The 25,231-nt window shown below is 39.0% G+C and overlaps 2 protein-coding genes across 9 annotated transcripts in view; one reads left to right on the top strand and one right to left on the bottom strand.

Annotated features, from left to right (window-relative positions):
- LOC128073438 (uncharacterized) overlaps positions 1 to 25,231 on the top strand; it is a 381,873-nt gene that overhangs the window by 210,156 nt on the left and 146,486 nt on the right. The gene's annotated exons all lie outside the window — the stretch shown is intronic.
- The window catches only part of KCNC2 (potassium voltage-gated channel subfamily C member 2), a 98,126-nt gene that overhangs the window by 1,768 nt on the left and 71,127 nt on the right, over positions 1 to 25,231 (bottom strand). For 2 of the 8 annotated variants that reach the window (XM_052668340.1, XM_052668341.1), the window contains exons 3-5: positions 7,838 to 8,768; positions 5,265 to 5,432; positions 8 to 1,361 (exon numbers count right to left, since the gene is read on the bottom strand). In XM_052668340.1, coding sequence (XP_052524300.1) covers positions 1,225 to 1,361; positions 5,265 to 5,432; positions 7,838 to 8,768 — 1,236 coding nt within the window. In that variant the 3' untranslated portion in view covers positions 8 to 1,224. Of the gene's footprint in view, positions 1 to 7; positions 1,362 to 5,264; positions 7,513 to 7,837; positions 8,769 to 25,231 lie in introns of those variants that run through there. The other 6 variants (XM_052668348.1, XM_052668346.1, XM_052668344.1 and 3 more) reach the window with 5 other exon arrangements.

The following is a 25,231-nucleotide window of genomic DNA, read 5'->3' as shown; positions in this document are numbered from 1 at the left end:
CTATACACATATGAAAAAAAAAAAAAAGGAGAGAGAAAAGGAGAAAAATGTCCTTAGTTAGCCTTAAAAGAAGGGGGCATTTTAAGAGTATCTCTGTGCTTTATGGAGACAGATGGAGAATACATTAGACAGGTCGCAAAACAGACAGACAAACAACACACAGGACAAAGCACCTCAAAAAAACACTGAAGAATTTTTCAAAGCGCATGAGCCAGAGGTATTAGTCTGGTCAAAAAAAAAACCACTTGAGAACTATGACTCTCTTACAGTGGTACAAAAAAAAGCCCCCAGTAATCTTCTCAATTTTACTTGGTACTAAGTCTCTGAAAATGTTGAAGAACCCTGGAGTAGAGAAATGACTACAGTACCAAGCAGCACTTGCTAGCTTAACATTGCAAGTCTGGATGGCGTTTACCTTTCTTGCATGTTTTGTGCCTTCCCCAAGCCATTAAGAAAGAGATCTGGCTTCTGCTTGCGTGTAACCAGTAATGACAACCTCTTTGCAGTTATCTGTGTGCAAACAACCGGAGACATTCAGAACTCTGATACAGTAATCCAGTACCAAGTAAGTTAATCACAAAATAAAACAATTTATAAACAAGTAGATCATTAAAAACTAAAGGAAAAGGTTAAACAAAGAAAAACAATCCCACATGCAGACCAGTTTATCAGTGCTTTCATTTCAGCAGGATGTTACAATGCGAGAACACACATCCAGAGCCCTCTGTGGTCTCCGCGATCGGCAACACGGCTTGTCAGGTGATGGGGACAGGATGGTCCATGCAAATGAGCAGACCCAAGTCACACTGTGTGCAACCAAGACACAATTCCAGACATCTTCAGAATGGATTAGAGTCACAAGAAATGGAGGTTCAATGGAGTGACGGATAATTAGTTGGAAGCACATTATTTTAAGTAAATCTCCCTGAAAAACTGCTTATTTATTGTATATACTGTCCAATGGCATCCACTAACTGCCCTTTTATTGCCACAGGGAAGTAGGACAATATAGGAGATCAAAGAAGGAGCGCTACCTTAGATAATCTTCAAAAGCCAAGATAAAATTCTTCAGCTATCCAGGTGGCACTTCTATAACTACTGACAGTTATATCATGCAGGAGTTATATCATATTTCTGGAGCCTATGGATTAAGCTACATTTATGTCCAATATTTGGTAAACAGTATTTGAATTAATATTATGTAGCCGGTTGATGCCATCTGGTTTACAAGATAGAAGGGATGGGAGACCGAGAACGCCTTAGAGGACAAGGTGAGCTGTAGGGTGATGTTACTGGAGACAGTCGCAGAGCATTGCCTGTCAAGCCAGCTATGTTGTTTAAGCTTCGAGATTTTTCGTAGCCTTGTATGAGAAAATGCACAGACATCAGTTGAATTCAGCCAAAAAAATAGACAAAGACAAACAATACAATGTCATGTAATCCAAGGAGCTATCTGGGACTCGGGGAATTTGCCTGCGAAAGAACTCAATACTTAGACGCAGTACTGTCAAAAGATGTTAATGAATAAAACAATTTATGAAAAACTGCAGCTATTCTTTCCCAGGAAATTAAACACAGAACCACGTCAGAGGTCTGGCCTGTTCTTCCACTCTGTGCCACTCTATTGGCTTCAACAGAGCTGTGCAGAGTGTAAAATTAAAAATCACAACAGAGTTTTCGGGTGAATTATGTGACTAAGCATAATCCCATTAAAATAGACCATAAATGCTGTTAGAATGATATACCCTCTGTTAAAATCAATTCCTAATAAAAAAATATTTTTCTTTAAAAAATGAAATTAAAAAAAAAATACAAAATTGCATCAATGTTTGTAAGTAATTTCTGCAGAGTATTGAATGATGCTATGGAAAGAAGCTTCATCTGCACAAATGTTATACTTACAACTTTGTGTCCACTATTAAATTATAATATGATAGCAGAGTTTGACATATTTTCAAATTCTTCCTGACTGGTCAATTTAAATCACTAAATTTATATTACTTGTCCAGCTGACTGAGATGAAATAAATGATATTAATCTGCATAAGCAAACAGTAAAGAATTAGTAATTAAATGAGGAAATCACATAATGCGTCACAATTTGGAGAGAACACTACACTTGCAGACATTTCTGTTCACACCATGAGCTCCACCTACTTTTAGCTGCACACCCATTGTTTTCACCTTTGGGAGGCTACGTTTGAAAAGCAGTGCTATGCTCTCTCTCTTCCTCACAGTCTTCACAATTAAGTAATTGCAAGAGCGTAATTCTGCTTATGAAGGATAGGATCGGCAGATTGGTCTAGAGAGAGATGTCAGCTAGGAGAATGACATGAAGATCAAAATGGAAGGGATGCTGCTCCTAAAGGGCACAGATACATGCTTCACTGCAAGCAGAAGTCCATTGATTTCAGTTGGTGCTATCTAACTTCCTCAAAAAGTATAATGCCATGTGCCATGTGAAGACGCTTAAGTAAACTGCCTGCTGTGAAACACGGAGACTTTTTCTCAGAGAATGTATAGAGTGCCAGTGACAATACATCTATCTAAACATCATGGCAGGTCAACGGCGTTTTCTAATTGAAACAGGTTCTGGTTCCAGATGACAGACCACAAGCAATAATGTTCTTCAGGAAAAAAATCACACTTAAGGTTCTCCCCAGAACAAGATATTTTTTGGGAGCAACTGTGATTCTGTTTGTGTTTGTACAGGCCCTGAGCAATTGAGAGACGAAAGCATACATAATAATAACAACTATCATATTTCTTAGCTATTGAAAATTGCATGCTGTAAACCTGTACTTAAAACACATGTACTGCCTTCGTGTCTGCTTAGCCATTGTGCAGTGTTATCTCCAGATTGCAAGGGCAGGCTGAACTGCGATGCTTCACAGACTGCTGATACATTTAAAATCCAGTTTCCTGCTTTGATTTTCTGTCAGTATTTACCCAGATTTGAGAGAATTGTGTTTGAAAGGGGAACAGAAGGGATGCACACTGCTTATGTATATATTTAACCTCCTGTGTAAACTTAATGCGTTACAAAAAAAAAAAATTAAAAAAAAATCAAAAGAGTTAGTTAACTTTTTCACACAGAAATTGGGAAACCTTTTTATCACTATTTTCATATTTTTTCTGCTATTTTTCTAATGATAAAAGCAAAGAACTGACAGAGGAAGATAGTAAAGATGACAAAACAAACAAACAAACAAGGACTTCTAAAAAATGAAAACCAGAAATACAAGATGAATAGAGATAGAGGCATAAACCAAAAATCAGTGATGTCCAGATAGTTTGGTGGGGTTTGGATTAGCACTGAATCAGTATAATCTGAGAAATGGAGATAAGGTGCCAAGGCAGAAAAGCTCAGAACAAATGATCACTGAACAAAACCAAGAACCAATCAAGGAAGCAACCAAACAGAAAGGATATACCAAAAGAAAGGAAGGGAAAAAAATTAAATGAAACACTAATAGACTTGATGTGTAAGTTAAATTCAAGAATTTAAGAATTCAAATATGCTACTTGAAAATATTTTCTGCTCATCAGCTAGCTTTCCTACTCTGTCTACAATAAATTTCAAAGCCAGTGGCTAAAACATTTCAACCTCGTTTAAGGTTATCATTAGAGTCAGTCAAAAAGCACATTTCTCACTGAGAAAATGTCAGTTCTGAACTCAAGCCCTGCTTTTCCAGTGCAAACTATAAAACAATGACTTTTCTCTTCAATCTAGATTTTGAAATGAAAATGTTCATGTATTCCTCATACAAAATACGCTGTTTCGTTGTCACATATGTCATTACTAGTTAATTGGTAACTTCTCCCATTATTTTTTTATCTGCTCTAATTAACAGTTACCAGCAAGTGAACAACACTCAAATGTTTATTCTGGCATTTCTAAAAGAAGTCAAGAATCTTGTCTTGCAGGATGCCATGGCAAATCTAATCTGCGTTATTCAGGTGCTTCTGACCTCCTCAAGAGACTGGAGCCTTACTCTAAAAGACACTGCAAATAATCCCAGTTGCCAAGCGACAGAGCAAGACATACACGCTGTAGACAAGAGTCCTAAATCCATGTGCAAAAAAACCCAAAAAATCTCCATTTAATCTAAACATTGTATACAGGAATATGTAAAATGTAGGTGCACAGAGATAACCTTTACAAACACCATACACATCAATTTCTGGTTACACATCTGCCTTCACAAGCTAAACCTACTGAGCTTTTGAAACATAAAGAGCATTTGCAGAATAACCAAGAGAATTGCTTTAGGATCTGCTGCTGGCTTGGACAGCTACATTTACAGTCGACACAGCTAGTAAAAAAAACAAAAACAAACAAACAAAATAAAAAACCAAGCAAACGAACAAACAAAAAAACCTGTCCAAAAAAAACAACAGAACAGAAAAATTGTAACCTTTGAAGACTGCTGCAGCTTAACAGGGAAAAAAAAGTAATTCTCTTTTAAGGAAAAGCAAGACTACCACTGGCATTGCTGATTTTGGGTTTATGCCCTAGGTTATGCCCAACTGTGGCCTGATTGGGTGGCCATATCATGGCTGATTCATAATGCCAAAAGGTTTTTACGGCTGCACCAAACCTGTGGAACAGGGAGCAATTAGGCTTGAAGAGGCTGAAGTACTTGTAAGACAGCAGCACCTTGCAAGATCAAGAACAGTTTACTGTATTTGAATTCTGGTTGGGGGAGGCAGTCACCATTTAGCATTAGGTAGCATATTACAAAGAGGGAATGTTTTGTGGCACTATAAATCCAAATTTTTCTTTGAAATAAACCTAAATAGCATCTCATCGATACGCTTTGTTGTGTTCAGAAATAAAAATGTTTTTGACTTCTGGTATTTCGATTTTTTAAATATAATTTATTCAGCTGTAATTTTTACTAAGTTATTAAGTGCGGATCAAAGTTACTAAATAATTAATTTGTCTTTCAAAGTGATAAATGGTATCAAGTGACGAGTAGTGGAATGAGTAAAGTCTGAATTGCAGGCTTGTCCATAAAAAGTAACAGACAAATGAAGGCACAAGTGATATGAAGGTCCAACATCAAGCACTTCTCGTGAAGACGAAAGGAAATGAGTTTTTAAAAGAAAAGCAGGAAAAGAATGACTAGGAATAAAGAAAAAAAGATACACTGTGGTACAGTCTTTCCTCTAAGAGCATTGTGCACATCATTTTACTCTAAGTTTGCTTTTCACACGCACACTGCTGAGTGATCTTTATGATCTAATGAAAGAAGTCCATACCTTTCCTGATCCCTCCATCAGTAGCACACGTGTAATCCCCTGTTGTCAGTAGGAAACATGTTCCCCCTCTTCTGTTTTTGTCTCTGGTACTAGAGCGTCTGATGGGAGGGAGCCTTTCACCAGGTGAGAGTGGCTGCTCACTTCCTGCACTGTCTTCACCTGATAACACTGGTTAAAGCACCATGCCCATTTACAGACAAGAATGAATGAGGAAATGAGACATCACAAAGAGCTTATGTAGAACGCCAGATATTCCCATCACTCAAAAAGTAGTTACAAGGTAAATCATTAGAAAACAACATTGCAGATCATCAGTAATCAGCATAAAATGGCAAAAAGTTGTTGGTTTTTTTTTTTAATTCAAGAGTAAATTATCTTTTGATTTTCCTGTTTTTCTTTTAAGTCTCACATAAGCTTCCACTAGACTATGTAATAAGAAAGAAGCAAAACAAGGCTCAGTTAGTTGCCTGTTAAAGACTGTAAGTAGTCAGTTTCAGAGATTTAAAGATGCATTTACTATTTTTTATATCCTTTTTATTAAGTAAGAGGTCATGCTAGTCATTTTTACTTGGAATATGTTACTTAGCACTTTGTAAAGATAACCCCTCCCCCAGAAGGGTTCAATTATCAATATTTGACACTAAAGCCTGTTTCACTATGCACACTTAGTTTTCATTTCTGTACTTGCTGCAATGTTTGCACAGCTTGTCACTTTAAGTACCCAACATTAAATGTTGTCTGTGTGGTTTATTTTGTCAAACACTGAAACTCTTACCTCTCTTGATTTGGGTCTCCCAAAGGACTATTAAAAAAAAAAAAAAATCTACCGATTCAGATTCAGGCCACACTTCAAGAAATAAATCTCTGCTAGTACAGCACATAACAGGTAATGGCATGATTTTGGCTTCTGCTTTACCTTTGCATTTAAATCTGAGCATGTGCTTTTGTGAACTTTTAGTGCCACTGGCTATATTCAGCCTAAAATTTTTGCACAAGATTCCTAATTACTTTAACAGCATTTTCTACCAGAAATAAAGTCAGAACATATAGTGTGTGTGCTGGCACTGCCAAAAAGATAACATTTTAAAATTACTTCTTTTTTGCATATCTGTTTTTCACCTAACTTCAGTGATTACACCACCTTGTCAATAAAGTTGCAGATACAGAAAAGTGTCTCTTTGCTCTGATCACATTGAGCCTCCTCCATTCTGGAATACCTTTGGTAGGACCTGATGGCATGAAAAAGCTGTTATCATTTTTACTTTAAAGATATCGTCTGAAAGTCAGTCAAAGCACTGTAAAACTAACTATATTTCACCCTCAAAGTAAGTCCTCTCAAAGGTTCCATCCTCCTAAATACATTTAGGATGTTCAAAAAGCTGTGTTAACTTTGTGAACACTCGCTCAGAGACTGAAACTGAGTTTCTTTGAAGATAAATGCTATTCAGCAACAAAGCAACAGAACCAAGAAAGATGTTCAGAAACTGGTTTTCCAGACTCTTCTTTAGAAAAAATAAACTTCGGTTACTGAATGACACTACTCATGTACTGCTTTGTTTTGTTATTCTCATATTAGCAATCATCAGCTTTCCAACAGGCACCTAATGACTGGCGTGTAAGCTTTGTAATCAGATTGCATTTTGCTTAAGAAAGAATGCATTCAAGAAACAAATTAAAAAAAAAAAAAAAAAAAAAATCCCTGCAATTAAAAATAATGTTTTAATCATATTGAGAAAAATTCCTCTTTAATTGGAAGAAATATGGAATATGAGGCATGGGCTCAGAGGGGCAGAGGCTGTCATTTGATATATGTTTTCACAGCAATTAGCACAAAGTATCCTCTTCCATGAAGCTCTGAGAAGAAGGTATTAAAAATTATGAAAACCAACACTTATAGCATGGATGTTGTCAGGGGCTGCCATTTTCATTTTTCTTGAAAAAATCAACATCAGTTTTACTGTTATCATCCAATTGATAGTAAATGTCGTGCAATGTCTCATCTAACACAGATAAAAGATATTTTTTCTAGCCAGGGAAGCAGAATGCCAAATAGAAAGAAAACTAGAGAGAATTTCTCTTTATCTCCTTTGAGTGCTGGGCTTTTGATGTAAAGCACCTGCTCCTTTTAAATGACTGCTTCTTTGTAGGATCTTGCTTAACAGGCCACGATGTGGCACAGGCAAAGCTGACACAAGAGACAAACACTGAGGCAAAACACCATGGAGTCCAACAGAGTGGGACACAGTGGCTGCTCAAATCGTCACAGTCATGCAGAAAAACAAGAAACATCCATATAACACAACAAACAACAGGCAAAAGAAAAGGTTGATATCATCAGCAGGAAAGCATTCTCAACAGAGCAAGCAAAACTGTATAGACCAGCTACATAGAGGTTTGAGAATGTCACTATAACTATTTTGTCCTCTATGAGACTGACACACGCAAACACTGGAGGGGAGAAGGGTGGGAGCTACATCTTCTCCTGGCAGAAAGACTGGCTGCTTTCTGACCCCTACCAAACATACTGGTCTATAAAGCGTTCTCAGAGAACATGCATCTCCAGTGGGTCCTACCTGATGATCTGTTGTGCTCCATCAACTGGTTGTCCTTGCCCAGGCAGATGTCCCCTTGTGTGCTATTGCAGGCCATGTTCAAGTCTGTCTTGCAGAAGGTGGGAGAGCTAGCTTGTGGAGCCGGAGGGATGTGCTTCTTCCTCTTCCTCGGCAGTTTCTGCTTTGCCATGGCCAGGGAGTAGTACATCCCAAAGTTGTTAACAATCACAGGCACAGGCATGGCTATGGTGAGCACCCCTGCTAACGCACACAGGGCTCCCACCAGCATACCTGACCAAGTCCGTGGATACATGTCCCCGTATCCCAGGGTGGTCATGGTGACTACAGCCCACCAGAAGCCAATAGGGATATTTTTGAACTGCGTGTGCTCGCTTGCTGATGGATCATTGGGCTGAGCTCCCACACGCTCTGCGTAGTAGATCATGGTGGCAAATATCAAAACACCGAGTGCCAAGAATATTATCAGCAGCAAAAATTCATTGGTGCTGGCTCTCAGAGTGTGGCCCAGCACCCTGAGGCCCACAAAGTGCCGTGTGAGCTTGAAGATTCGCAGGATCCTCACAAACCTTACTACCCTGAGGAAACCAAGTACATCCTTAGCAGCTTTGGAGGAGAGCCCGCTCAGGCCCACTTCTAAGTAAAAGGGCAGGATGGCCACAAAGTCGATGATGTTCAAGAGGTTTTTGATAAATTCAAGTTTGTTGGGGGAAAAAATAACACGCACTAAAAATTCAAATGTAAACCATACTACGCAGACTCCTTCCACATACGTTAGGGCTGGATCTGTCTCAATTTCATACTGTGGTACAGTTTCTGTTCCATTGACAACATGCTCAGTTTTATTTATAATAGTATTGAAAGCCTCATGCGTTTCCAGGCAAAAGGTTGTGATTGAAACTAGGATGAAGAATAAGGAGGCAAAGGCGATGAACTGAAATAAGAAAAGGGAAAAAGAGATATCAAAACCACACAGCTTTTCACAACAATAACATATCGTATCACAATAATCACATATCAGTGCTCATTATCGATATTTTACTGGTTCATGCCCAAGTGATTCACAACTTCAAGAATACAAAACTTTGCATCCAGGACAGAGGAGTGGCAGACAGCTCTCACACATACCTTAGGAGTCTGGCTGCAAGAGAAGTCTTTGTGATGGACACTATAATAACATGGTGCAACTCTTCCAAAAAGGGGTTAAAAAAAAAATCTCAAATCCATGCTAAGCCTATCAAGGCCTCTTATCAACAGCCCACATACATGCCAGCTGCAGCAGTATTTAAAGCTGTTGAAGAAGAGGGGAAAACTGGGCTGACTCTACCTGTTTTGAGATTATGGTTCAGGAGTTCCTATCTAGTCTGACAAACACAAGAATGTCTTAGGAACATGTTCCAAAGGTAGGCTTCTTTTGGATTTCAACCATCCACAACCACAGGTTGTCACAGAATTGTAGATTCATGGAATCATAGAATACCGCGAGTTGGAAGGGACCCACAAGGACCACTGAGTCCAACTCCTGGCTCCACACAGCACCACCCAAAATCAAACCCTGTATCTGAAAGCACTGTTCAAATGCACCCTGAACTCCAGAACTTGGAGCCGTGCCCACTGCCCTGTGCAGCCCGTTCCATGCCCACCGTCCTCTGGTGCAGACCCTGTCCCCAGCCCAGCTGCCCTCCCCTGACAGCTCCACGCCGTTCCCTGTCGCTGTCACACAGAGCAGAGCTCAGCGCTGCCCTCCGCTCCCTGCAAGGAGCTGCAGCCGCCATCAGGCCTCCCCTCAGCTCCTCTGCTCTGCACTGGGCACATCCAGGGACCTCAGCTGCTCCTCATACGTCTTGCCCTCCAGACCCTTCACTCTCCTTTGGACACTCAAATAATTTTATGTCCTTCCGATATTGTGGCACACAAACTGCTCGAGATGAGGCCACACAGCTCAGAGGCCCTCACTCAGCTGGCAGCGCCGGCCCTGGTGCACCCTAGAGTACAGTTGTCTGTTTGGCTGCAGAGTACACTGCTGGATCATGTTCAACTTGATATCAACCAGAACCTCCACATCCCTTTCTGCAGGGCTGCTCTCCAGCCTCTCATCCCCAAGTCTGTACTTAGATACAGAGTTGCCTAATCCCAGTGCAGCACTTAGGCTTATTAAATTTCATGAGGTTGACAACTCAGCACTCTAATTTGTTATCATTTCTGAAATCAAATTTAGAAGAATACATATTTTATCCATTTTCAGGAATACACACAACCATTTAATGGGAAACATCTGGTTACATTCAGGAACGTTCGAAGTCTCAGAATTTGGGCACAGGCTTGAGCATTACAGTTTATTGTATCTATACAGAAAGTCTGAAAAATCCAAAATGCAAAATGCAGCGTGTTAAACATCCTTCCAGCCCTCTACTGATATGTATTTATTATCTTGCTTCTCTGAGGAAGGAAAGACACCTATTAATTTATGTAAGCTATTAAGACTAAAGACCTAGTTAAGTACTTGGGGATCACCCAGCAGTAAAATGATCCTTGTAATGTAGACAAGCAAGTAGATCAGAAGAGCTGGCTGACACTTGTGTCGACACATCAGATTCTCATACTAAGATCTCGAGCAGCAGCCCTGAACTGTGTCTTGTTCCATTCATTCAAAAGGCACTTAGCAGTATTTAATGGGGAGTGCAGCATACACAACACTTTCAGACAAAAGCAGTCTCTCTCACTGTCATGGCAGTGCCTTATCAGTGCTTGATCTAACTCCTGTTATCAAAATTGCAAATCCAGAATAAGCTGAACAAATAAGGAAGCAGAAATTCAGTTCTGGTAGTGGCACATAAACATAAAATGCAGTTATATAATGCAAATTGTTAAGGACTTAAAAAATGTATGGCTGACGTTCAACTCTGTTATCACAGTCAAGTCATCCAGTCATTGAAGCAAACGGAACTTCCAGCACAGGATCTCACAGAAAAACAGCTGGAAGGTGAGATAAACTTAGTTACACCTAGTAAAATGCACTGAATAGAAATGTGTTTCCTGGGCAGTTGCTCCACTGCTACAAAGGCTATCTTCTTTCTAATGTCAGCTCTTTACCACCATGTTACTGCTCCACAAGTACGTATGGTACTTGAATAAGCACTGTATTTAAATGCTTCTTCTCTGAATCACTGTTTACAACACGCTGCGAACATGTGTGTTATTCTGTATTTTCCAATTGACATGTTTTATGTCCAGCATTATTGCTTGGGGGAAAAAACACCATACTGAAGACCTGAATATTTTCAAAAGTGGTAAGGACCCAAAGAGACAAAATGATGCCTAAACAGGTTTAAAAACACATCCCACCCTCTGAGCTTCCTTACAAATCTAGCATCCTGAAAGTGTACCATCATGTGATATCAGGAAAGCAACACAACAAAATGATATGTTACCACACATTACAATTCAATCTCAAATCCTATTTGAAATATATATATATATATATAAAATAGTGGAGACAGAAATGCAGCCATAAGCAAATATGTCTCCATTCTGTCTCTTTAATCCTGAATGCAATACTGTGGTAAAACTGATTTTGTGTACTTCAGGTATCAATCACTGAATGTAGTATTAGCCCACAGATTTACCAGTGTGCACTGAACGAATTCCTTCGGGCTGGTCTAATATTGAGTGGCTCCATTTTCCTAACACACAATGTTAGTTAGACAACAGTTAGACAACAGAATGCTGTCTCTACAGCTGCTAGACAGAACTGCTTTGATTCTAGAAGACAAGTTTAAATTTGCAATGCAGGTCTGGTTAAGCGTATTATATTCAGAGTGACAAGATATATCTATCCAAAACTCACATACTTAATACATCTATAACAGAGACTAGCAGCTTGGTTATGGCTTACCTTCCTCAATCAATGAAACAAAGTGATTATACCGAGCCTCTCAATTACAAACACTCTAAATCTGTTCTCTCTCAAAAAGGACCGACTCAGGGACTGAAATGACCACTTATCATCCAGTCTGAGCTTCTAGGCACATGCTAGGCAAGCAATCTTATACTGTCTGGCCAGTTTTTACCAGTGACGTTTTTCTGCTCAAACTACAAAATTTCTACACGTTCATAGCGCATTTCTTCCTCACCTTATACCAAGGCACCAGCACACTAGCACACACACCAACTCACATCTCCACACCCATACATTTCTGTGAAACAGCTAGAGTCAGCAAATACAACCAGATTTATATAGCCTAAATGAATTAATCTCAGCAGATCTCTGCAAAGCCTCTCCTTAACAGCGACAGAAAATTTATCAGACTCTAAGCCAGTGGTTAAGAATGACCCTTGGGATGCTACTTCAGGATCCTCCAGCATTTTTCTGCACAGCAACAGGATACAAAGCAAACAAATGTGTGGAATTTGAGTATCACTTAAGTTATGTCAGTGCTGTAGTTTGTAATTTGAGTGGGGAGTTTTAATAGATAAAATACTGGGCAACCTCTTTCAGCGGCAACACTTTGGTGACTGCAGGCAGCTATGAATGCTTTTCGTATGGAAAGAACAGAAAATTACAATCAGGCTAACCAAATTCAAATTTACCAAGAACTTGGTTATAATAAGGATTAAATGTGCATTCAGCAAGACCCTACATCTAGAAGCAGGTAAATAATTAACATCTATCTTGGGGCTGCATTTCAGAAAAAGACTTCACTGTGGTTCAGATCTTTCTAAAAATGCCAAACAGCAAGGAATCAACTACAGGTAGAAGAACTACCTGACAAGCTGTTTGTTACTGTTTCGCACAACATTGACACTGTGAGAGGCCACAGTACACCTGGCACTTGGTAAAGCAGCTGGGAATTTTTAACTGTAAAATTATATTCAATGGTGCTTTGTTAGCCCTGAAGGAAAAAGACTTTCAACAATTTCCAAAATCAGTCGAGTAATCCATTCTCTTATCCTAGAGGAGATCATAAGTGATTGTAAAGAAAGGCAAGAAAACACTATTATATGTGTTACATAATGTAAGATTCTTTGATAATGCCACAATTTCATAACAATGTAAATAAGATGTATACATCTGGCTGTGCACATAATCACAGAATCACAGAATCACAGAATCACCCGGGTTGGAAGGGACCTCAAGGATCATGTAGTTCCAACCCCCCTGCCTAGCAGGGCCACCAAACGTACACATTCAGATCAGGTTGCCCAGGACCCCATCCAACCTGGCCTTGAACACGTCCAAGGACGGGGCATCCACAACCTCCCTGGGCAGCCCGTTCCAGGGCCTAACCACTCTCCTTGTAAAGAACTTCCCCCTAACATCCAACCTAAATCTTTCCTCCTTCAACTTGGATCCATTTCCCCTAGTCCTGCTGTTGTCAGCCCTTCTGAAGAGTTTACTCCCCTCCTGGGTGTAGGTTCCCTTCAGGTATTGATAGGCTGCAATGAGGTCACCCCGCAGCCTTCTCTTCTCCAGGCTGAACAAGCCCAGCTCCCTCAGCCTGTCCTCATAGGGGAGGTGCTCCAGCCCCCTGATCATCTTAGTCGCCCTCCTCTGGACCCTTTCCAAGATCTCTATGTCTTTCTTGTACTGAGGGCTCCACACCTGGACACAGTACTCCAGGTGGGGCCTCACAAGAGCCGAGTAGAGAGGGACAATCACCTCCCTGTCCCTGCTGACCACCCCTCTCCTGATGGAGCCCAGGATCCCATTTGCCTTTCGAGCTGCCAGAGCGCACTGCTGGCTCATGTTCAGTCTCTCGTCCATCAGGACCCCGAGGTCCTTCTCTGCCGAGCTGCTCTCAAGGACCACTCCTCCCAGCCTGTACGGGTGCCTGGGGTTCTTCCGGCCCAAATGCAAAACCTTGCACTTTGCCGTGTTGAACCTCATTAGGTTCACCCGAGCCCATAAGAGCATATACACCTCATTTTGAGCAAGTACACTCATTCTTTTGCTGCACTTTATAGCTCTTGCTGTGTTTTGTTTTAAACTGCACACTTGGACATTTTGGACAGATCTTGTAGAGCACCTGAAGCAATGAAACCCCACTCATGAGAAGATGCGTTTACACAATTATAGTGTATTATAGTCAGAGGCTTCAGAGAAAATGACAGTGGTGTCCAATGTGAGAAGGAAAATATTCCCAGTGAAAGAAGAGACCTTGGATATTTACTTTAGCATTTTCTTTTTATAGTATTAAATAATATTAAGCAATACGTTGAAAAGAATCTGTCATGCTTTTCACAAACAGTTGTAATGACAGAAACAAAAAATCACACACTATTCTCACTTACTGTTAGCCTTCTGCTTCTTCTTAATTCATTCCACCTTCTCTCATTTTGAATGAATCGAGACTTTAAAAACACATCCATTTTTGTTTATGTGAGTAAGGACTGCAAACCAGACATTACTGGTACAGATTCAAACTCCCATCTTCTCTGGTGAACGTGACCAAACAGGTTCTGTTCTTCAGTGACACTCACTATAAATGGGATATCACACTCAACTTTTGTTTGCTTTCCTTAAGCAAAGCAAACAAATTTAAAAGGAATTAGCTTGACCATCATCTCAGAAAAGCCACAGGATGAGTTTTTTGTTTGACACATAAGCAAACCTTCACCTTGAAAAGTTTTCATGAGTTGTAAGACAAATTCAGCCTTGGCACATAGCAAAATAATTTCATTAACCCTGTTGCCCAAGGCTAGAAATTCATTAGAAAAAAAAAAAAAAAAAAGTCGAAAAAAAATGAGATCCAAATAATTAGTATTTTTTTTTAATTTTTTCTAAAAAAAATTCATAAATAATAGTTTCTTGTTTGCATTAGTGGATGTGATAAAATTATCTTTATTCTTTTAGGTTTTCTTTTTTTTCTCCCCCTGAGAAAAACAGTTTTCAAGATGAGATAAAACTAGCTCTTTTTGAAATTAATTGAATTAATAATGGTTCAATGCATTTAGACCAGAAAAGAGCAGTTAAAAGCAATGTGTGCAGTCAGTATGTAATCAGTATGTAATACAAAGCATGCAGAACATTCATTTAGTAGTAAAAGGTCTCAGTAGGTTTCTGATCCCCCCCCATCACATTTTGAAGGCAATCTGCACCCAATTTTGTTCCTGTGCATCAATATCACATTTCAGATGACACTGGTACAGATTCTAGCTCTAGCTTCCCTAGTCAGTAGGATCACCAGTCAAGTTCTGCTACTGAGTCCTACTAATGTTCACAGAAACTAAATTAACCATCTACAACTTTGTTTTTGATGTTTTTAAATCCAGAATGAATGGCCGATGCCCATGGATAATGTGTTGGAGGTATCCATGATTTCTGTTTTGAACTGAGCATCTCATGGCTACACATCTAGCTCACTGGCCTGATTTTCCTCTCCAAAACAGATGGAATTGGTGCACACTTCAGTGCCACCCTGTGATGCAACCAGCACCGGCATCAGTCATTCTATCAGCGACTATTAGACATTCTAAGGCTTATTGTCTATTGTCTATTCCTAAAGAAACCAGAAACAGAGCTGGAAATTGGTCCTTACATTCAGGCATGTTATTTATATTCATTAAAAAGAGGCTAATATTTACTACTCAATACTGAACATATGCTTTGTTCATCCTCTCCCACCCCTAAAACAGGCTATTTCTACATTACCTAAGTATTGCAGAATGAATAGGTCAACATCAGTGATGAGGCCAATATGCAGACTGGTAGTCACAGTTGCCTTACTTGTTTCATAATTCAGTTTTGAATAAAATCTCTCATAACCTATCACTATTTTGAAAGTAAGAGTCTATCTTCCATCTACATCCAGCGTGTTCTGGGCTGGATATTAACAACTCCATCATCTCCCATCAGTGTGCAACATGTATTTTCTAATTTAAGTATTCAGTAGCAACTTTTCAAGTCTGGTTAGTATGAGTTGCATTCCAGGATTTAAAAAGCTTGTCCTTCACACACTTGGCTACAGAAAAAGAAAACTAATGAACTTTAATAAGCCCTTGGAAATACAATGTTTAATATTCTCTAGTTCTCTAGGTAGAGAACTGCCTTAGAAAAAAAAAAGTTGCATTAAACATCTTCATATTAAATATATTATGAAACTTGATACCTGCATGTTGCTAAAATTTAAAATAATAATAGCAATAATAATAATAAGAAGAAGAAAAAATAAGAAGAGTCCGTATCACAATTAAACTAAAAATACAACCACAGGAAGACAAGCAAAGACAAGAGTTTGCATTGTATTTCTTGAAGAAACCAATTTTGAATACCTGCCCTCTACTGGAACCAAAATCGTCCTTTCTCTACAAAAGATAAAGAGTTCAGTAAACAAATCTTAACTTTTTCTGAACATAAAAAGCATGGGGGATTTTCTACAGACAGTTCTCTTTCCTACCAGCACTTTCATGCTAAACAAATCTCTGAAATTAGAGCAACCTTTCTGTTAGGTAAGAAGATACCCAAAGGAGAAGCAGTTGTTTTTTTTTTAATATCATATTCATTTTGAAAAAAAAGAAAATAGTAATAAAAAAATGTCCATACTTGAGCCATACAATCATTATTTCCAGCGATGCCAACTGGTTAAGCCTCTACACTTTACATTTCAGAAAACAATACAGCTTATCTGAAAAAAATAATTTATTAGGTTTATTCTTCCTTCTGATCCTCGGGCCATGGAAGTAATCTATGCATTAAACGCATCCAATTTCACTAACTGCAACAATTTAATCAGATATATTAACTACAGGACTGTATTTTACAGTTTTTCTTCATCTGTACTTTTAAGACTAATTGATCAGTGCTACGTCTTGATTAAAAATAACCCTCGAATAAGGCAGTTATAACCAGTTATATCAAAATTTATCATTCCCATCTTAAAAATTTATAATCTGGCATTTACTGTTGTTGTTTTTTTTTTTCTCTCAAGAGCCCAAGAGAGGAAATTGTTCCTGCACATTTTCCATGTATTCATCACATAAGATCAGCCTCTTTTTCAGGAACTCAAATCTTCAGCTCCTTTCTGAATCCTTCTAGGGCTATAGGAGTGGGTCCCAGTCAAGCATGGAACAACTTCAATGTCACAGATGCCCATCAGTCACAACTGATGTGCAGCACTGACTTTTCAATCAAGTTTTATAGAAATTTAGTCATATAAAACCAGTCTTAAAAAAAAGAAATAAAGATTCCAGTAAATTTGGGTAATTTGGATGTTCAAGGAAACTATGACTCAGCTGTGGATATTATACAAGCAGAAAAAGAAACTGTATTCATAAGGTGCATGATATGCTTCACTCCAATGAGCAGTAATTAAGACTGGCATGAAATCACAATGTTAGATATGACTTCCAGCTTCAAAGAGAGTTGTCTCTAGATTTAGATTGGACAGATCGTTCTTATTTCTGTTCTTAACACAATTGATTTTTTTTCCTCTGTTTAAATTCATCTGGGTGTCAGGAGACTGCTAAAATCATAATGTGATTTCAGAATGAACTCTCGTGATGACTTTACCTCCTTGTATGGTTTCATGTTCTGAGGAACAAAATTTAAGCACTGAGGCTCAGTCTGCACAAACCTCATCACAGATAGAGGCTATTCCAATACCTAAGCAAAGAGATCATCGCTGTCTTCACCCCTTTATTCCTCAAAGGTGCTATTTCTCTGTAGTTACAAGATCCCCTTGGAAAATTACTATTACTCTCAAATGAATAAACAGATGGATAGATAGATAGACAGACAGACAGACAGATAGATAGATAAGGAAAAGTCCCAAACACTTTTACACTGTGATATATTTTCAGTTCGCTACATCTGGGTCTACCAAGTAAGAAACCACATAGCTACTACCAAGAAGTTACTTACCAAGCAACTGCTATTTAAAATACAAACTCAAGACAAATAAACTATCGTTTTGCATCATCACCTGTAATCTCTCATATTGTCATTCTCCACAGATTAAAGAATGTATACAGACAAAGCATTTTAAATAAATCTTCAAGGGAAAAACAAAAACTTGGCACATAAAGCATTAGACACTGAGAGAAGGCTAATTTAATGTCTGTAAAAATCTACAACTCATCCTTTTTAGGGCAACGGGCTACAGTACCAGCATTAAAATGTTTTTATATACAAGCATAAAGATTTAACAGCACAAATCTCCCTGAGGAACTCCTCACTGAGAATAATTTCTCAACCAACATCACACCATGGTTGGTAGAGTTCCTGCCAACATTTCAGGTTTTATTCTGTGAATGTTGTCTCCTGTTTTCAAATCCCTAGCACAGTTCTTCCTAATTTGTACTCCCTTCTTACTTGGCATTCAATTTAGCAGTTAACATTCTGCTGCTACAATTCTATACAGAGTCACATTTCAATGAAAAAATCTACATATCAGTGTACTTCTATTGTGATATTGTGTAAGAACAGCCTGTAAGATAGACAGTAATATGCTACGAGTAGATCTATAGTATGGTAGTACTTACAGTTAAGACTGGCTACCATCTGTAGGCAGTAGTGGGAACACAAACGTGCCTTTGCTTGCTCATTCTTTCCCCATTTATTGAAGTCTTACAAAGAAGCTGTCTTTCATTACCAGCTGGAGCACAAATGAAAAGGTTATGAATGCCTCCCATCCTATTCAGAAACCCAGTTCCACAATGAAGTTTTTCTCAGCTGTCAGGTAAATCAGCAGTTTGACACCACAGATACACATCTTACTCAACAAATCTTATAAACATCTACATTTTAAAGTGGATCATAAAGAAAACCAGAGTTACAAATTAGGCTGCATTTTAATTGCATTTAAGTGACATACATCTTCCAAAGGATTAAAAACTGATCTACAAACCTAACGTGATACATACAGGTGCTCTGCCACTCAGCTCACAACACTTCACCTCTGCTGAGCAGCCAGAGAGGAGACAATGACAGCATGTTTGAGTGGTGGGAGGTCCTGGGACAGGACTGACCTGCTGCCCACATCATTTGGTTGCACCACAAATCTAGTCAGCTTACTTTCCACAGAATCACCAGTTTCCTAAATGACCAAAGCAGTTTTATCCTAGGCAAACCAAAAGTTATCTGATTTCGTTGTTCCATTGAGCAGCTAAGTCAAACATTTCACACTGACACACAGTCTACCTCCTACCAGCTGAGTTTTGCTCCTGCTGCCTCAGTAGAACTCATCAAAAAGCGATTATGCTCCCTCCAGAAGCTTTCCTTACCCATCCACTTGAATTTATCAAGCTTGTTTTACTTAGTGTTTTTCTGAGCTGTGACTATCCCAGCACTATCCTAGATCTTACAGCTAGCTGTGCTTATTTTTTTAACTAGACTTTGCACTTACATTCTAGGAATCATCTTTTAAAAAAGGAACCAGAAAAGCTCACTATGACCTTGCTTTATTGAAAATGCCTGTGTGGTTACATGAACTGATAAGACTCACTCATTAAAAATCGCTACATATCTGTAGTAAAACTATAAAACTATTTCCAGCAGCTGGAAAAAAGCAATAGATGTTGTTCCTGGAGTCAAGGCAAAAGTGAGAAAACAAATTCTCAATCCATATTCTGGGTCTACTGTCAGATATTCAGTGGCTTCTTCTTACTAAGAAAGCATCTTCCAAAAGGAAGGTGAAATTCACTGAATGGATGAAGGAGGCAGATTACGAAGGACCCATTTCAGCCAATCCCAGACTTACGTGCAGAGCTGAATTAGCCTTTCTGCATGCTTGATTTCCCTTCCCCAGACTACCCACTGCCTGCAGCATCACAGCAGAGATTAGGCTCTGGGACTTGGCAACCTGAAATACTGCACAGGCAGTATCTTCTTTCCCTGCTGTGATTTCTTACGAAAATGTTTTATTTGGTTCAATGGGCCAAAAGTAGAAAAAACCTTCAGTGTTGTACTATTTAACAGACATTCACATCCATGCAGATAAATGGAGAAGAGAAAGAAATTCTTGAGAAAAAATGATGAAAATTCTGTTACACTAGAGTTTCCCTAGTACATAAACCTCATGTCCATTAAAATTACAGAAACATTTTGAGCACTACCATCTCTCTCTCTCTCCTTTAAGCACTCAGGCTCACTTTATGTTTATTTTTTCTCTGATTCAAAACAGCTCTGACAGTCTAATTTAAAATTACACTCAAGCACATTTTGAAAACTTTAGAATTCAGAACTTTAGAAGGCTTGATATCCATTAAGATTTTTACAAGAAACTAACAGCTTTCACCACAGAACCCATATAGCCATATCATACCTTTCTGACAACCCTAGTCCAATTGAAACATATTGGAATTATTTAAAATTTTTCCAGGCCTATGTCTTTCCTGTACGACACAGTAAAACTTCAAACACTCGAACAGAAATTACCATGTTTTGTTGGTTTTTTTTTTAATTAATTGGATTGAACCATTGCCAACAGTGTACACAGAGTCTTCAAACAGATGATTACAAGGTCTCATCTGACTTGAAGCTCTTCCTTATAGTAATTAAGCAGCATCGGTACAATTCTTCATACTGTCACCAAAGAAAATGCCATACAGTTGATATTAAGTGGTATCCATGTTGGCAGTTAGAAGGCAATAAGAGAATGAATGGATATGGAGGTTAAAATCTAGCCAAAGACAAGTCCAGAATCAGAAAACTGAGATATTCCGAAGAGTCCCACATCAAAACATCAAGGGACCAAACAGTCTTCTAAAGCAGATTAATGCTATCTATATTTAATTAAATGCATACAGAAAGGTTTCATTAAAAGAACATTATGAAATTGCAAAGTCGAGCACTTGAAAGTAAGAAAACGTCAAAAGCAATGTTGGCCGAGCAACCTTCATTCTGCTCCCTTGGGCACTTGGATTTGGATACCATTCTTATTTAATGATTGCAAATTAATTATGCAAAAGCATAAGCATGGTATCTAGACCATGGCATAGCCTAAATCTTAGTTTGTCTGGTATAGCAGTCTTAATGACGAGCTTCCATGACAGCAGATTTTGTGGTATAACCTTAGTTTGATGAAAGTAAATGATGAGCCCAGAAACTTGTACAGCCTCTTAGGGAAACTGGCAGCATCACAATTCAGCAGACAAAACCACTCTGCCAGTGGTTAAGTCAACAACTGAGTAGTCTGAACTGACTCATGGTAGAACACTCTACGCCAACACTCAGGAATCTCAATTTCCCTGTTTCTAATATGAAAAGACTCTAGAAAGCACAGATGGTTTTATTTTTGTCTTCTTTTTTTTTTTTTTTTCCCTCCACATTTGTCTGTGCCTTGCTCCTTTTTCTGCCTTCTCCTTCACTACTTGTCCCAGCTTTACAGTTGGATCCCAGACTTTTTTCCTCTCTTCTTCTAAGCAGTGGGTTCTTACCTGTTTGGCACGTTCCATCTCCAACCTTTACCTATTTCCACACACAGCCCTCACTCAAGAGCTGATGTCTTCCTTCTTCCTGGGTCTTCCTCCAGCCACAGCCCTTACTTCATTTGCTGCCCTGGCTCCTTGTTCCAGGTTGCTTGGTTGTGGTAGTGTACTCTCCGTGTCAGTTCTGTGACTTTAACACGTAAGGCTCACATACCTGCAAACTTATCTGCTGAACAACCAGTCTAATGAAAGATATATCATTTCTTCCTGCAAACTTGGCCTTGCTGTGAGTCTGATGGCTTCCTCCTCTACCTCAGCTAGATGCCAGGAAAATGGAAGGGAGCACAGGAGAAATGCTGATCTAATTAAACAGATCTACCATCAAATAAAATTAAAACAGTTCTTCAGATGAAGATTTATGCCTTTGTCTAGTGAAGTCACTGGATAGTCTATAAAATGTAAACAGTATGTCAGCTTTAACCTTTTCCTCAGCCAGATGAGCCAGTGCCCTTGGAATTCCTCTCCAATCTCATAAAAACTTAAAAAAAGTCATTCAAGGTTTTCAAAAAAATCTTTGAGATGCCTAAATTAATGAACTGTGCACCCTAACACTAGCACAATAAAACAAGTGATGCATGTGGAGAACAGTTTGAGGTCAGAAGGGTGTTTTTATGATGGGGGGGGAGAGCAAGGCTGTGAAAGCTCCTGTGCATGATGTATGCGAATATGTTCCAGGCTCACAACACAATCCCATAGACCCAAGCTAAATTTAGAGACAGTGAATTATTCATTGCAACAGTAGTCAGCCTGGCTTATGCAGACTCTCAGGAACTCAGCCCATCATCCCAGACAACAGTAGTTCACATATACACACTTTTTTTTCAGATTTAATTTTTCACAATCTTGTGGAGAAAAAAAACAAAACAACATTGGTCAACAAGCCAGTCAGAATCTTGTAAAGAATTACATATTTTTAAAATAGATGGGTTAAAAATACATGTAGCTTACTTGCACTTTTCAATCATACAATTCCATTTACCTCCACCTCCAAGGATACAGCTGTAATCCTTCAACTGAAATAAGAAAGGGAACAAGAAAAAGAAAAGCCACCAGTACAACTATTAGGACACTCCGACAACTGTGACGTTCAAAGTCCTGCTCAAAGCAGACACTTGAACTGAGATGAACAATGGTTCAAGTCCATCTCTCGACCCTGGCAGAAGCATGCTGAAGTGAATGAAAAGGATTACGCAAGTCTATGAGAGGGATTTTATGACTTCAGAACTGTGATAATGGAGAATTGGATTGAACGACCAAGAGGCTCCTCCAGCCCTCTGTCCACATGAATATTTCCAAATCCAATTTACACATTTATTTAATACATAGATTATGTTCTAAGCCATTGCCCTTGCAAGCATTAGCACTGAAGCTGTACACAGCACCATTTCAAAGGAATTCCTGTTATTTATAATGCATCTGCATTGCCGACTTTATTTAGCTTTAACTATCTTAGAGCTTTGTCATCAGTTTGCCCTAGAGGCTGACACTAATCCTTATACTCAGGGCTGGACTAATTAACACACTGACAAATACCCCTGATGTTGTGCACAGGCCATCATGCTACTGAAGATTTCTTTACATGGGAGCTTGTTAGTGATGAGAGCAAACTGCTAGGAGCAGAGGGGACCATACGCATCTTGCCCCATGACCCCAGGAGAACCAAGGAATTAATCATCAGTACAGCACAGCACGTATTTCTTCAGAACCAGAAGGTTTCCCAAATTGCTGAAAGGCACTGACTGCTTCTACTTTGCACAATGACTCCACCTCCTTAAAACGTGTAACAGTTATTCAAAAAAAAATACTTATCTTTATCCTTTCTCATGTGATTCTAAACCCCACTTATTTATTCTCTTTACTTGCATTAATAGCTTACTTATGGAAAATAAATAGTAGAATATACAGTGGATCTTCTTTATTAAATTCTCCACACAAAGGAGGTATGGGTAAAAATACAAATATAGAAGAAACTTTTGGATGCCTCAGATGGCTAAAACTCATTTGCAGTAAAGCAGCCAGCAGTGTGAATACTTATATTATCATTTATATGTCAGAGTCAAAGCAGCGTTGAGTTAGCTGGGGCAGTTCTTTCTCCACGTAAGTAGGATTTCAGGAAGGAAAATAACTCTGCACTGCTTATAGTATATACCTGTGTCTTTAAAATACTCCTCATAGCAACAAATGCATTTCTTTTAGCATGTGATGTAAGTTTTGCACTGAGAGACCAAAATTCTCCAGAGAGAGTTTCTGTGGCAAAGACCAGAGCCAGGCAGTCATTCAGTGAACCAATTCCTTGACCAGACTTGAGGTCTTGCTGATGATGACACACAGGATGGGCTCTCTGGCACAGCAGAGTGCCATCACAGTCATTCCTAAGCAGGCTGTGCTTGTTAGGGACTGTATCAAATGCAACCTGCAAAAGGAGCGGCACACAACATTGCTCAGAGGCACACTCTGCAGTGTGAGGTCTACAAGGGACGTTTACTGCTGGCACATTCATTTCAAAACTGGTTACAGCTGCCTGTATACTCTTAAATAAGGAGCAGGTTACTTGTACATGGATTTACAAGTGTTGTCACTGCTGAAATATGCATGCGACACCAACAGAGGCTGGTCACTGGTGGTGGTTATGGAGGAGCAAACTGTGCTTTGGGGAATGCTGTGCTTTTATTTAAGACTCTGCTGTTCTGATTTGAAGGGTAATATATTCTCTTTGTTTACATATCACTGACAGCCCTGCAACATCTTGATACACGCCATGAAAAACAATTTTACTTAACAGCATACAAGCAGAGAAGTCTAGAGGTAGAATCAGCCTTGTTTCTCCTGCTCTCTCATCAGTTCGCCTATATTCTCTCTTTTACCATCTTGCAGTTCAAGATGCAGAAAAGGAAGATAAGCCACCTTATCACATTTTTTTCAGACAGTTTGTTTCTTCAGGATTTGAATGAGAGCCTATTTCCCTGATTTTTCTGGTAACTCTTCAGGAAACAGAAAACAAAACCAAAACATTAGCAGGATGCTAGTGGCAACTGCATTCTTTACAGCCTAAATTCTAAGAAAAATACTATTGCTCGCAAAGGATTCTTACATACTATCTGTACACTAATATGTTCAATATCGTAGTGAGAACATTAAAGGGTCACCCTTTATGTAAACAGTTTTTTAGGAATTTCTTTTCCCTTTTCCCCCAGTTTTTTTTTGTTTGTTTGTGACTGAAGCCACTAGAAGAGGTGATGCTCAGTAAAGCAGTCTGATAAAAAGTTATCACTTGCAGTGTGCAGGATGAACTTGCCAAACAGAAATACATTAAGAGACTGTATGTGACAACCCTGGAAGAGTGAGAGAAAACAAGCTAACTTAAATGCAACATGAAGTATTTCCTTTTAGGAATAAAAGACCATTTCTTTCTTTACTGAAGGATACTCTACACCATAAATGCTGCATCAGCTGACCTCGACACATGCACAGCCCAAAAAATATAACTCCTGAACAAGATTTACGTTGTGTGTTTTGTTTACCATATGCATTAATGATGCATGTTATGTCATATTCAGCTTTGCATTACCACATTCAAATATAGGCTGCTTATAATCCATTCTGTTTGACCTCCAGATTTGTGACAGGCAATTTTGTTGCATGTCTCAATGCAGTTATGAGTTTGGTACTGGTGTCAGAGATGTGCTCCAGCACTTGCAGGAGAAGCCAGTCAGGAACAGCAGCACGTCCACTCAACAAGTGAAAGAATCGTGCCATCAAAGGGATTTTGAGCTTTGCAGAAAATTGTGATGGTCTTATTTCACAGCAGGAGTAGTGACTACTGACTGCAAATCCATTCTCTCTATTCTCCAGAGGAAAACAATGAAAGGAAACGTTACTTGCTAAATTGAAACTGATAATAGAGAAACCCATATCTTCAGAACATCTTTCATAAACCCTGTTCAAATCCTTTAAAATGGTCTGAGACACCAA

Source organism: Tympanuchus pallidicinctus, unplaced genomic scaffold (assembly GCF_026119805.1).
Source record: "Tympanuchus pallidicinctus isolate F22 unplaced genomic scaffold, pur_lepc_1.0 scaffold8, whole genome shotgun sequence".
In the NCBI taxonomy this organism is placed as follows: Eukaryota; Metazoa; Chordata; class Aves; order Galliformes; family Phasianidae; genus Tympanuchus; species Tympanuchus pallidicinctus.
The sequence above is the reverse complement of the archived record's forward strand: the minus strand, read 5'-3'. Positions and strand labels throughout refer to the sequence as shown.